This window comes from Cydia fagiglandana, chromosome 22 (assembly GCF_963556715.1).
Source record: "Cydia fagiglandana chromosome 22, ilCydFagi1.1, whole genome shotgun sequence".
NCBI classification, from domain to species: Eukaryota; Metazoa; Arthropoda; class Insecta; order Lepidoptera; family Tortricidae; genus Cydia; species Cydia fagiglandana.
This window is the reverse complement of record NC_085953.1, coordinates 1,223,118-1,237,106: the sequence shown is the minus strand read 5'-3', so window position 1 is coordinate 1,237,106 and position 13,989 is coordinate 1,223,118. Positions and strand designations below refer to the sequence as shown.

General features: G+C 35.9%; 1 protein-coding gene across 1 annotated transcript in view; it reads right to left on the bottom strand.

The window, feature by feature from the left end:
- LOC134675580 (microtubule-associated serine/threonine-protein kinase 3) overlaps nt 1-12,416 on the bottom strand; it is a 102,211-nt gene extending 89,795 nt beyond the window's left edge. The window contains exon 1 of the mRNA XM_063533881.1: nt 12,077-12,416. Within this exon, the coding sequence (XP_063389951.1) occupies nt 12,077-12,209 (133 nt within the window). The 5' untranslated portion in view covers nt 12,210-12,416. The remainder of the gene's footprint in view (nt 1-12,076) is intronic.
- Between the last annotated feature and the right edge of the window lie 1,573 nt (nt 12,417-13,989).

Here is a 13,989-nt window from a genome sequence, read left to right as displayed (position 1 = left end):
ACTCATTGGTGGTTTCAGGAGGTACTGGCAAAGTAAAATGATGAAAGCGAAAATGAACCCCTGCATCATAGCAACGTAGTTTTTAGAGCTAGGTCGCAATAAGTGTATCAAATTCAAATGTAGCCGATAAGTGTCAAAATGTGGTAAATCAAATGTGGACTATAACAGAATTTGTATAATTTCTAGCTCACGGCCCATTACTATGGCCGTGACATGACTATAACCTACGTTTTGAGTTTTAGACCCTAAGTCTGGGGAGTAGGGTTCTAAATCGTGTAGATATTTATAGTAACCGCACGATTTGTTCTAGATTGTAAACCGCCCTTCACGCTGGATTAATACGTGGTTACGATCTTAGTCTCATATTCGTGAGAATCTCGGGAAGCGTAATAAACCTATATAGTGATTCGAGTTGAAGCCAATAGTACATTGTGCAACATGGGGCGTAAGTTGAATATTGCAAAGAGAGTAAGTTAAATAGCGACGGCTTGCCGGAGCGATTTATACACTCGAATTTGCAATATTATTACACCCTGAGTTACGCACAATGTTTTTCATCACACTTGCGATACAAACATTAAGTATAAAGACAAAAAACTGTTAATTATGGCACTAGAAACTTCATAACTCCCTAGGGAGAACGCTTTTTGTGCAATTGCACATTTACTGAGCGAGTGTGATGAAAAATCTATTAAAGTGCTACGAATATTTTTAGTGTTTAGAACTAGAAAGAGTACCTAAACTGGGAGGAGTTTCAAAAATATGCACATCTGACATATTTTCGTAAAAATAATATAAAAAGCAGTAACCATACTTTATTATTTCTAATTCAAAATATTATTACCTAGTTGTAAACGGTTTTCCAATAGGGACAAGATACAAGACTTGATTAAGCAATACATATGTATATCCAAATATGTTTTTTTTAAATATGTGTTTATCAAAATAAGTACGGATGCCAACTTTGCAGATAGATCGATCATTATACGACGAAAAAATCTCTGAAAAGAGCTTCAAGTTTTTTACTTCAATAATTTCTAAACGCCGAAGAACTTTATAATAGACTGTAAATGTGTCCTAGAACGAGTGAGGTGCGAATTTTATTACAATTTTTTTTGCGTTTTGTAATGAGAATACCGTTAGGTAATTTGGCTTGAGAAGGTACGTTTCTGCCATGTTAATAGTTTTTTTTTATATGTATAACTCGTACTCGTAGCCAAACAGAAATAATAATATGGGGCATTATCTATGAAAAGGGACCTTATTGTCAGTTATTGTCGATGTATTTATATCGAAGGATCGTTAATAATGGCGTAAGCGCCATCAACAATAAGGTCCCTTCTCATAGATAACGTCACATATGTATAATAGGTATTATGTTTAAATGCGTAATTGTGTTAGGGCCGTCCATAACAGCGTGAGGTGTCTATGAGGATTTTTGTGAACTTAAGGATATTTAGAAGTAATTTTTCTGAATAAAATATATATTCATGTGCTGATATCTGACAGCAATTTATACAACAAACTTTTTTCATTTTATTTTCATTTTTTTCATAGACCTTTTCAAGTTTTCATAGTGATCGTTATGATTAATAGACATTTTTTTTTCTAATTATTTATTTATATTTATTTATATGAGCCTAGAGTGTCCCACTGCTGGGCAAAGGCCTCCCTCCTCCCTTTCCACGCATCCCGGTTTTGGTTTTCTAATTATTTTAACATAATTTAGTATGCAATATAAAATGCGGGGGCGTGTCCGAGGAGCGTGCCAGCTTAGCTTGCCAGCAACCGGTTTGAAAGGCCGTCATTTTCGTCCTAACTCAGATCTCAACCACGCAAGGACCTCGTTTGACAGGTTAAATGTTGACTGAAACAGTCAGGGTTGTCACCTCATCATTTTGGCAATTATTAGAAAAAAAAATTTATATATACGCCATGCTGCCGCCTTTAGCTTTAATATTGTATTAATATGATTATTCTTTTAAAATAAAGTATATTATCGCCAGACAACATACTGCGCAGGTAATTAATTTTAAACGTAGCGGCGTAAAAATATAGACTTGTTGATGTAATAATGACTCGTAACATAATGCAGTCAGTAATACTTGGTTATAGTCGGTCAAGTTATTTGCATCCACTAATTCCACCATGCATAAGAAACAATCAATAAACATTACGAAATTATTGGGATGCATTTATTTAAATGACTTTGTTCCACTAGGTATAGAGACTGCTGTCATCAGGAGAGTAATGTCAACGACACGTCGTCATGCCCTGACATTGTCACTTGTCACTTGTCAGCATTACGCTCGATTTACTCCGTTCAGAATTTAAACTCGATGATGCATTTATGCCTAATGATCGAAAACTACTTTAGTAAGCGAAGACGAATTTCAGAACGTCAGTCAGATCACGATGTCTGCGCTTGACTTTCAATTTTACTTATTTAAATAAAATATAAAGCCTTTTATTTCATGCAAGTAATAAAAGTTAAGTACACAGTTTTGGAAAACATAAGGTAAAAAGAAAGTACTTAATTTTATATATTCAGTGGTGTATTATTAATTATCCAGTTTTAGGTTTATTTTTATGCACGAACCTTACTCATATGAAGGTGAAGGCCTATATATTATTTTAAATTACTTAAGTGATTATAGAGGGGTTTTCCGAACATGTCGTAGATATTGTTTAATTGACAACCCTATTTATGAAGCTGCAATTAAAAATAATCAAATTATGCTTAATTAGCATCCAATTTTGAACGTAACCTGTAAACCTAGACGTAGTATTTGTGACAACCCTATTAGTAACACTTATACTCTTTCTTCTCTTTCTTTAGAGCTCTTTCCTTCTCTACTATTATTTTTGTGTGCCTAGACACAGTAGCTGACAACCCTACTAATAAAATTGTGTCCAAAACGCATTGCATAAGGATTGCATTACGCAACATAGTGGATGAGAACCTTGCTAGTCAGCCTACGTAATGATATTACTGATGGTTTGACAACTAGTATCTTGTTTTTGATCGACGTATGATTATATTCATATTTATTGTATATTTAACATAGGCTTCGAAAAGAGTTGCTAAATTAACGCCTTTAGGTGTCTGTTCTCCTAATACTTTTTCTGGACATTTCGTCCCCTGCCTGCTATGTATACTTTTTCTGGACATTAATTTCTTCCCCTGCCTGCTATGTATACTTTTTCTGGACATTCATTTCGTACCCTGCCTGCTATGTATACTTTTTCTGGACATTCATTTCGTCCCCTGCCTGCTGTACATGCACATCTCAAAATGTATGATTATTGGAGATTGAATCATAAGTAAAAATAATAAAGTTAAGTTTCCTTTAAAAAAAATTGGTGCCTAAGTGTCCGTAACTCTGTATTGCAGGCAAGAAACGATTTGCGTTATACATATTATTCGTGAGTATTTTTTATTTAGATGTCGTATTTTTATAAACTCACTAAACTTCGTCCAATTACAATGTTAGTATTCCACTAAATATTATAACAGGTGTGAACTGCATTAAATTAATGAATGGCAACTCGTTAAGCAATTAGCGGCTCGAGGCAAACAATGGTCTAATTGCCACTTTCTAATATACCTACACTTAATTATAATTATAAACGTTTCATCTCATTTAAGCGAATGTAAAGAGAAAATTTAAAGATGTTGTCCACCAGACTAAACGGATCTGACATATATTTTCGCATATTTACTTGTCCCGAGGTTAAAAATAAACTGTTTAAAACTTTAGCGTTTTGTACATATATTAAATCACATTTACAACCGGGTCTATCGCGAACCACCACCACCAGTGAAACCTGTGTCGAAACGTCGGTAAAAAAACCAGACAAGTGCGAGTCGGCCACCGAGGGTTCCGTACTTTTTAGTATTTGTTGTTATAGCGGCAACAGAAATACATTATCTGTGAAAATTCCAACTGTCTAGCTATCACGGTTCATGAGATGAGATACAGCCTGGTGACAGACGGACAGTGGAGTCTTAAGTAATAGGGTCCCGTTTTTACCCTTTGGGTACGACACCCTATTAATAAAGGTAATAAAATTAATTAGCGATACCTGTTTGTAAATGTGATTTAATATATAAATAAACTGCTCAGCAATGCCCTTTTACGTAACACTATAATGTTCTTGATAATGGTGTTTACTGCTGATGTTGCTATTAAAATCTACTTTAAAATTCCCTATATGACTTGCCACTATACTCGCTATATTACGTCATAAGCGCATAAGTCGTACAAGTTGCTATGTAAACAAGATTGCAACTAAGCGGTGTACTGTACTTAGGTACTACATATACTGTACGTAACACATATGGTTATAGACTCATAAATCTTAATTTTAGACCGACTTATTCAAATAGTTATACCTAAAAAAAAGTAAGTAGTCAAATCAATGGTCAATGGATTGTAAAGGGGCCCACTGATTAACAGTCCGCCGGACGGTATCGACCTGTCAGTTAGAACAAAATTTTGACAGTTCTGAACAACACACAGACAGACCGATACCGTCCGGCGGACTGTTAATCAGTGGGCCCCTTTAATTGTAAACGTCAATTTTTGTGTATATTCCCTTTATACAAAAAACGTCAGAACGGATTTCGATGAAATAGAGTTACACCAAGAAAAGTCTGCAGCGATTTTGATAGCCCACGCAGTGCATGTGTTATTTTAAACGTCAAACTTCTATGAAATTATGACGTTTAAAATAACACTTGCACTGCGTGGGCTATCAAAATCGCTGCAGACTTTTCTTGGTCTAACTCTAACCGACTGTCCGCGAGCGGAGGCTAGACTATATTAAAATCATTATTCGATTCGACGGTAATACGGATAAGAATATTTTTTTACCGTCACTGAAAAATAAGGAAACTGTTTTTTAGGGTTCCGTACCCAAGGGTAAAAAGGGACCCTATTACTAAGACTTCGCTGTCCGTCCGTCCGTCCGTCCATCCGTCCGTCCGTCCGTCCGTCTGTCACCAGGCTGTATCTCACGAACCGTGATAGCTAGACAGTTGAAATTTTCACAGATGATGTATTTCTGTTGCCGCTATAACAACAAATACTAAAAACAGAATAAAATAAAGATTTAAATGGGGCTCCCATACAACAAACGTGATTTTTGACCAAAGTTAAGCAACGTCGGGAGTGGTCAGTACTTGGATGGGTGACCGTTTTTTTTTTGCTGTTTTTTTAGTTTTTTTTTGCATTATGGTACGGAACCCTTCGTGCGCGAGTCCGACTCGCACTTGCCCGGTTTTTGTACAACTCGCCCTTGCCCAGTTTTTACTATTTACTTTATCAAACTGTTAGTTAGCGTGCTTGAATTAGTTAAAAGCTTCTATAGGACTAGAACGTGACTATTAGATATGAGAAATGTTTAGTGGAAAAAGGTCTTATGTCTGTCTACGCTATATAGACAATATATTCCGTTTCGGTTGTAGAGAGAGTGACGTATGAGTCAGAAGCGTCAGGGGAAATCAAGGTGGAAAAACTCGTTCCAAATGGAAAATATAATTATATTGAGTTTGTATTATACTCTGTATTTTTAGGTACTCAAATAAAAGTAAACAAATAATTTGTACATTTTCGGGTAGTTATAACATTTATTGATTGACCAACCAAATACAAAACCACCTGGATCTGTCACTGAACGACTTTACTTTAACAAAATACAAAATAAAATGTACAAATGGTGGATTTAATGCCTAAAGGCATTCTCTACCAGTCAACCATAGGGTTAAACAGAGATGTAATAAAAATGGTGCGAGAATAAAAGTAACACAATTCAATTTTGCATTTGACCTCAACTGACTTAAGAAGCCATTTCTGTCAATAAATTTCGTACCTTTTCACTATAACTTGAGATCCCTAGCGGCTTTCATAGGGGTCATCCATTAATTACATCACACGTTTAGGGGGAGGGAGGGGGTTAAGAAAATGTGACATATTGTGACATGGGGGAGGGGGGAGTCACAAACTTTGGGACGTCACTTTAACTTCATCAGTAACCGAAAATTTATTTAAATTATTCTATTCGCTGTACATTTAAATAACAAGTTTTTAAAACGATAATCGTTTTTATTCGTTTAATTTTCTTTCCTAAGCAGTTTTGGGTTATAAAATTACTAATATTTATATCGTCAAAAATATTAATAATACTTAGGTACTTACTTCATTCGATTTTGCGATTTCGTAGAAAAAATGTGACGTCTCACTAGGGGGGGAGGGGTTTGCCAAATGTGACCAAGTGTGACAAGGAGGGGGGGAGGGGTCAAAAAACCTAGAAATTCGTGTGACGTAATTAATGGATGACCCCATATTGGTAATGGTAAATAGTTACATAGCAGTCTATAAATATGTACTTTATGTATCTGATACAGGATCCGGGGTCGTCCGATAAGCGAGCGTGTGTCATACTGGGCATATTGGGTGCAGTGCCTCTGTTGACCATTTTAAGTGTGAGCTACCACAACGCATAGTTACTACGGGACGAGAGGACAAGTTAGACTGGTGATATGGTCGAGATAAAATGTTTTGATTTAGGTAGCTGTAGGTAAATAGATCGATACAATGCGATGTTATCGGTTGGTCATATGACGGCCGTTATCGTGGTAGATAGATAGTGATAGCAGGCGTGGCTCACTCCGCGATTTCCTCGCTTTGCTACAGGTAGCTAAAAGTACATCCGTTCGACCCCAATTTTGGGGTTTGCCATAAGCCGCGCGTGGCGCTGTCGCCACCTAGCGGCCATATCTGTGCTGATCGTGATAGACGCGTTTTGTTAGAGAGTGAATCTTCTGTACCTAGTACTATTATTTATTCTGTGGTGATAGGTAATGGTAGGTAGGTATAGTGCACTGTTATAACATGTCCGACAGGTCATAGATACAGTTATAAATCTAGGTAGATAAACTAGGTAGGCTATCTAGGTATGTATATACAGTAGAGCCTTGCTAATCCGGTGATCCCTGTAATCCGGACGGTCTCCTCGCGGGCTCAATGCCTTTGATAGATACGAAATTTTAAATTTTCTTCTCTGCCTAACAGTGCCTTCGAAATGAAGTGTGAAAATATAAAGTAGAATTTTACTTCACTGCCATTGGTTCATGAAATTCATGAAAGTATGTAATTACATATTTTCTATTTTTCATCTATTTAAGTGTTTAAAAAAATTGCCCATTACTGTAATCCGTCAATGGTTGGTTTTTTTACCCATTCAGATCCGCAAGGTCCTACTGTACATGGTCAATATGTGATAAAAATAATTCATATAGAAGTAACATTCATCACATCGAATCTTACTTAATACGAACTCAAGAATTTATGAAACAGTGGTTAAGACATCAGTTTTTAAATTTTTCGTTAATTATGTAAAAAACCGGGCAAGTGCGAGTCGGACTCGCGCACGAAGGGTTCCGTACCATAAAGCAAAAAAAAAACGGAAAAAAAGCAAAAAGAAAACGGTCACCCATCCAAGTACTGACTACTCCCGACGTTGCTTAACTTTGGTCAAAAATCACGTTTGTTGTATGGGAGCCCCATTTAAATCTTTATTTTATTTTGTTTTTAGTATTTGTTGTTATAGCGGCAGCAGAAATACATCATCTGTGAAAATTTCAACTGTCTAGCTATCACGGTTCGTGAGATACAGCCTGGTGACAGACGGACGGACGGACGGACGGACGGACAGCGAAGTCTTAGTAATAGGGTCCCGTTTTACCCTTTGGGTACGGAACCCTAAAAACGGCCAATTGCGAGTCGGACTCGCGCACGCAGCCATTACGCAAAAAACGCCAAAAACATCACGTTTGTTGTATGGGAGCCCAACTTAAATATTTATTATATTCTGTTTTTAGTATTTGTTGTTATAGCGGCACCAGATATCATCCGTGAAAATTTTAAATTTTGCCTAGCTATCACGGTTCATGAGATACAGCCTAGTGACAGACAGGTGGACGAACAGACAGACGGACAGCGGAGTCTTATCTAGTAATAGGGCCCCGTTTTTACCCTTTGGGTGCGGAACCCTAGAAATGAACTAAGAAAACCGAAAATTGATTCCACTTACATATTTTTCGTTTAAAAAGCTATTCATTTTATATCGGTGGAATTATAACATTTGCGTGCATTATAATATGCCCAGAAGAATACCGAAAGTTTAACCTTGACGTTAACTTAATGTTTTGGACGTTTTGGTTACAAAACCTAGGCATAAACTTCCAGAGGCAATAAGCACTTTTCCAAAACACTCATTGTTCTTTACGGAATACAAACATCCTTGTTTTGTGCTGCATAAGGATACGGCTACACGCATGTGTCAATAGGAAGTAGCGTGCAAACATGAAAGTTGATAATTTTACTTGTACAATCAAAAACACATGTTAATTGGTCTTTAAATAAAGAATAAAAAAGCCCTTCATTCATTGTAAACTGTTTACATAAAAAATTGAAAATAAAACTATGACTTATAATATGTGTTTTACTAATGAATCCCTAGTGGGTAAAGGCCTCCTCCATTGCTGGCCATTGGTCCCTGTCTTGGGCTTTTGCCATCCAGTCTGTGCCGGCTGTTCTTTTTAAGTCTTCCTCCCAACACATTTGTGGTCTGCCCCGGCCTCTTTTGCCAAGGATCTGGATCTCTCCAAATGGAGAGGTCTTTAAATACCTACTGGTTATTGACATTACAATTGATATTACAAGCTTTTATTTAGTTTCACCTGACCATTGTCGGTCTGTAATCAAATCTTGCAAGTTAAATTTGATCCACTTCCCGGTTTCCGATTGAGCTGAAATTTTGCAGGCATGATCCGATGACAATGCAATATTATGGTACCATCGAGCTGGTCTGATGATGGAGACAGGAGGTGGCCATAGGAACTCTGTGATGAAACAACGCAACCTAATTGTGGTAGGGATTTTTAGAATCGTCTTGACGAGTATAAGTTGTCTGTCGTAAGAAAAGTACAGTGAACGATAAAAGCTTGTACCAAAAATGAAATTTTTGCCAAAAACTTATTAAAGTTAAAGTTATAAATGGAATGAAAACAATTCTACAGCTTTTCTAGTGGCTTTTATTTATTTACATAGTACAAGAGTGAGCTTTCAGGTCTCAGCCACCTGAGAGCTCACGATCGTCACTCTCACTAGCCAGTGCATACTCAGTACAAATGGCAGACTTAAGAGTTACACAAACCTATCTGGCCCCATGCATACAAAGTTCCACACTCATTTTAAAACAACATTTTGAAATACTTATAAATAAAAAAATAAAATAAAAAAATAAAATAAGCCTTTATTGCTGTGTAACATAATAATAATATAAGTATTAAGTTGCACTATGTTTCTTTTATACTACACTATATATTTTATATCTAATTCCTTAACTAAGTGAATCGGCAACCGGTTTTCGCTTCTTCCTTTTTACAGCTTGTCTTTCGACATAGGCCTCCTCTAAACCTTTCCATTTTATCCTGTCTTTTGCAGTTCGTCTCCATGTAGGGCCAGCTATCTTTCTTATGTCGTCTTCCCAACGTTTAAATTGTCCTCCTTCTTTTCTTGTCCCGTCCCTCGGGTACCATTCCGTTATTATTTTTGTCCACTTTTCTGTTCTTTCCCTTAACATATGCCCTGTCCATCTCCACTTTAATCGTTTGTAAACATATTGGATGTTTTTGAATTTAGTTTTATTCTTTATAATTTGTAGACTAACCTTATCTCTGCGTTTTACTCCTAGAACACTTCTCTCCATTCCGTTTTGACACACTTTTATTTTGTTTAGTTGTTGTTCGGTCAGTGCCCATGTTTGACATCCATACGATAAGCATGGGAGGATACACGTATCAAATACCTTCCTTTTCTCTTTGATGGGCATGTCTTTGTCCTTCATAATTTCGCTCAAAGACCAGAATCGTTTCCAGCTATTTGTAATCCTTCTGTTTATTTCTTTTTGCATTGTATCGATGCGGCAGACCTCGTCGGCGATGGCGGGATAACTTAGACTCCTTTTTGAGAGACTGGCCAGATGCAGCTCAAAATCGGGAAGAATGGAAGAAGAGGGGGGAGGCCTTTGCCCAGCAGTGGGACACAATGGGCTCGTAATAATAATAAAATAATAATTGTATCTTCTAGAAGATACAATGAAATACTTAAGATATTGTGATTTCAAAGTTCTTTTTAGTGCAAAATTAATTCAGACTGCTCTATAATTGTTTGCAGTACATTATGGTGCTAAATTACCGCACTAGTACGATAATTAACTAATAACGCAACTATATCGAAAAATGTTAATTGCCATATGTACTATAAAACGTTGTATCATACGTGTGTGAATAGCAGGGGTTGGAAACCAGTATTTGCTCCATACAAAAATATCGGTATTATTACGTTCTTTGTTTTATTATTTAATTTTTAATGTGACAACCTAATAATACAAAGTTGTTACCTAAATACATGATTTTTATTTTATTTATCGTATGGCATTTACATTACACTGTTCATTCATTACACAGTTAATTTATAATCTAAATCTACATTTTTCCAAGTAGGTGATGGCTGCACTCGTTATGGTCTTAAAATCTTCCACTGGGCCGTCGTACTTTGTAAGTGGGCACTCCAAAACAATATGCCGAACAGTTTGCTTTGGGCAATACATGATTCAGTCCCACGTAGCGCATAAATTAATTCAAAATATTGGCCTATTTCGGGGTTTAAAAAAAACGGTTCCAAGCCGTGGTGAATAGGTAATTCGCAACTTGTGTTGATTTAAAAAACTCCCTTTGGTCAAGTTTAAATTTATCACCACTTGTTGCGAAATTCCTATATTTCACATGTATCATAATGTACTTTATTGTTTACATTATTAAATTGTGAATAATATTTTTTATATACTTAATATTATCAGATATGAATCAGGTATTTTGCCATATCAATAATTTTTCAGATAAATATCACATTCCTACCAAGCCCCATAAGATGTTGACAGTTATCAACTATCAATATCATTGGTATATTTAATACTGCTTTTTATAGTTCGTTTTTTTTAGCATTAGAAATATGGTAAACAATCTTGATGTGTCTTTTAATTGAAAAACACATTTTAAAAATAAGTTACAGCAAATATGTAACAATGATGAATCTAATACAATCATTTATGTTCTTCTGCTTTCATAAGTAATAGTTATTGATTTTTTTAAAGCATTTTTCAATTAAAAGACATGTCAAGATCGCTTACCTTCTTTCAAGTTCTTTCTAATGCTAAAAAAACGAACTATAGATGTCCATAACTCCATACCATGTAAAAAAGAAAGTACCCTTATAATTAATAATAAACATTTTGTAGATTTTTTAAATGAAATTTGCAAAAAATAAATTTAGTTTTTTTTTTTATTCAGTTTTTCTTTAATTTTCTGTATGACTATGTTTCAGAAATATTAATGTATTGCAACAGAAACTAAATCTCACACAAACAAAATACAGACCACAAGCTACAAATAATACTCATGATTAAATAGGACACATGATATTTCAATTGTAACATTGCCAGAACCTGCCAGCAAATAAACTGTCATATCAATCTATATTGGTTCATTTAGAAACATACTCTTGGCCCCATTTCATCAAGGTCACCCTATAAGGCCTGTCTCTGTCATACATAAGGAGAAAACTGGTTTCAAAAAGGTATTACTCATAGTTTGTTTTTAAATTATCTACCCACATTAATTTAAGACAATTAACCTAACCCAGTATGATAATGCATTTTGAATACAATGAACTGTTTTACAATAACTCTCGCTCGGTTTCTCAAGCGGCAGTTTGACACAGTTTCAAAGTATGCAAGTGTTGATTTAGAAAAAAAAATAGTGTAAGCGTCGAAAGTTTTATGATAATAACCGACCAATCGTATGCGTTCGTTCACTCACGCCCTCGCAATTAAAATCACATTGACAGCTGTACAGATAAACCTTGAAAACGCTATACAACAACATACTATACTATACCCATATGTACACATGGTACCGAAAACATTTATATATTTTAATAACTCTTACCTTCTGCGCTCTGGTTCAGTGATGAGGGCACCGCGGTCGAGGACAGCTCCTTCTTCTGACCATGTTTAGGCGGATCAGAGTCTGAATCGTCGAAAACAAGCGTCCGGACCGATTGTGAACATCGTCGATCCATTGGCACTCACAACACAACCACACACAAATGCACTAATTTCGCCATTTATCACAACGATATGGTCACGCAACACGTTTAAGCGGCACCATCAGAGTTGGGAACATAAAATAAGCGAAATAAATATCGCTTTATTGCACACAGTTGCAAATATAATTCGCGTTTTATGCCATCATAAATAACGCGACACGGCTTCTCGTATCACCAATCGAAAAGTGACACTTTTGAAGGGTTACCCTGTGTTGCCATTATTAACAAACATTTCCCCATTATGTAAAACAAACTCGGGAAATGAATATGATGATTCGTTTCGTTTTTTTTTTGTACTTTATATAACTTTACTTTGCCAGACAAGCCAAATAAAGCTATCATAGGTGTGTCACGTATAAGGAAACTCACTTATGGTTTTACATTCTTAAATAATTTCTTATTCTGGTAACATTATTGAGATTGACACGTGATTGACCAATGACGAGTGGTTTTGTGACCTGTATTGCCAGCTTAGATTTTTAAATTTAATTAATAGACAACGTAGTAATAAATGTATCATCATCATCTCAGCTATAAGACGTCCACTGCTGAACATAGGCCTCCCCCTTGGATTTCCATACGTGCCGGTTGGAAGCGACCCACGCCGCGTCTTCCGGCGACCTTAACAAGGTCGTCTGTCCATCTTGGGGGTGGACCTAGTCCGTGGTCTCCACTCGAGCACTTTTCGATCCCATCGGCCATTTTCTCTGCGTTCAATGTGGCCTGCCCATTGCCACTTCAGCTTGCTAATCCGGTGAGCTATGTCGGTGACTTTAGTTCGTCTACGGAACATACGGTAATAAATGTATACTGTATAATATATGTGACGTCGCACGAGTAAAGGTACCTTATGGCGCTTACGCTATTATTAATGCCACTCCAATATTATTGCGGCGCTATCCGACGTATAAGCGCCAGCCACCATAAGGTACCTTTTGGCGTGGAACGTCACATATACCTATACTTGGTCAAGCAGATCGTGTAAGTAGAAAAAGGTGGCAAATTTGAAAAATATAGGTGCTCAGGGATATCATCTCATAGAAAATTTGAATTTCGCGCCTTTTTTACTGACAAGATTTGCTTGATCATATACATATAATTACTAAATTCAACTTTAAATGTAGTTTATGTATCAATGTCCGTAAGTGTTATAGATAATATAGATATCCATTTAAAATCTTATAAAATAAATATCAAGGCCTATTGACTTCCTTGGAATGACGTGACCCTTCATAATTGTACATGTGTGCTCCGTTTCTAGAGCTGTATTGCCAGTAATTACCATAAAAATATTTTACTACAGCAACATTGCTAGAACTGGCTTTGTCTATTATACGATTTCTAGGAACAAATCCAATTATTTTATCAAATATATTTTGATTTGTATTTTATGAAGTAGTCAAAGTCATATGTAAATTATTATTTATTTTTTGAAATATGTAAATTATCATCTATTTCAGTTTGTCTTTGTCTATGTTCATAAAATCTATGAAGGGTAGCCGTGCCTCTACCCTCCTTGATAAAATTTAAAAAAAAAACTTTGTCAATAGGCCTCTTTGATAGGCCTTGATTTGAGTCTGGCCGGTAAGAACATAGACAAGACAAAAGTCTGTAATGTCAATGCTGTCATTTAAGTCATTTAACGCCAAAAATATAAATTTTCATATAAAACGATTTATTCACTTGAAATATATTTATTTACCGATTAATTTAAAAATAAAAACTATTCATATGTACGAGCAACATATCTAAA